This window comes from Simochromis diagramma, unplaced genomic scaffold, assembly GCF_900408965.1.
Source record: "Simochromis diagramma unplaced genomic scaffold, fSimDia1.1 OVJJ01000031.1, whole genome shotgun sequence".
NCBI classification, from domain to species: Eukaryota; Metazoa; Chordata; class Actinopteri; order Cichliformes; family Cichlidae; genus Simochromis; species Simochromis diagramma.
The window spans coordinates 108037-108890 of NW_024386983.1; the positions used below are offsets into that span (position 1 = coordinate 108037).

An 854-nucleotide genomic window follows, 5' to 3' on the forward strand; every position below is an offset into this window, starting at 1 on the left:
GGTTGACAGTCCTGCCTACTCAGCAATGCCACTGGCACGCTCCCTCTGGCGTGTGGCCTCGGTGGCATTTGATGTGAGACAAAAACTGCACGTGTCCAGGGTGGGCCCTGTGTTGGTGGGCAGTCTGAGGTACACGTGCATACCGCTGATGTCAGATCAGCATTCTGCTTGTGCACACCCTGTGAGGGGGATGGTGGATTATTCAATTAGCACAATGTGCCACCCCTCCACACATTTGGACTGATTTGTACCCATGGTTTGGGAGGGAATGGTATTATTGGTTATCTGGAATGAATTTTAGGTCTCTATGTCCATCCCATGGGGAATGGGAGCAAAAACAAAGGTGTTGCGTTTATATTTTTGTTGAGTGTATATCGGATGACGATATAAAAACGTCTATCGTTTCATTTCACGCTATCGTTTGTTTTGTGGTGTCGTTTACAGCAATATTTTTTCATGTTCTGATGTCACTGTAGTTATTATTCATTTCTTAAAGTTCTCTCTTTCTCTTATATTTAATATAACCACACAACAGACTGACAAGCGCCTGTATTTATGGGTTGTCGTTAGCAACAACGACGGTAAAACCATCGCGTGTCCACTTGTTTATGTTCCACGTAAACCTTTCACAATAAAGCTCAAGATCCTGTTGAGACTTTTCAAAATAAACTGAATCACGTGAAAGAGCAGATTATTTGCGGATGAGAATTAAAAAAGAGCCGCCAGGTGCTAAAAAATAAACCTCAGACTCAAACGTTAGAACAGGCTTTTCCCCGCAGCACGCCGTGTGATAAATACTCACAAAGAAAACGGCGCCGTTACAACTTATGTCTAAAAATGTATCGTTTCATGCA

General features: G+C 43.0%; 1 protein-coding gene across 1 annotated transcript in view; it reads right to left on the reverse strand.

Annotated features, from left to right (window-relative positions):
• LOC120738445 (endothelin-converting enzyme 2-like) overlaps window positions 1–255 on the reverse strand; it is an 11321-nt gene extending 11066 nt beyond the window's left edge. Inside the window, exon 1 of the mRNA XM_040039688.1 lies at window positions 252–255. Within this exon, the coding sequence (XP_039895622.1) occupies window positions 252–255 (4 nt within the window). The remainder of the gene's footprint in view (window positions 1–251) is intronic.
• Window positions 256–854: the final 599 nt, after the last annotated feature.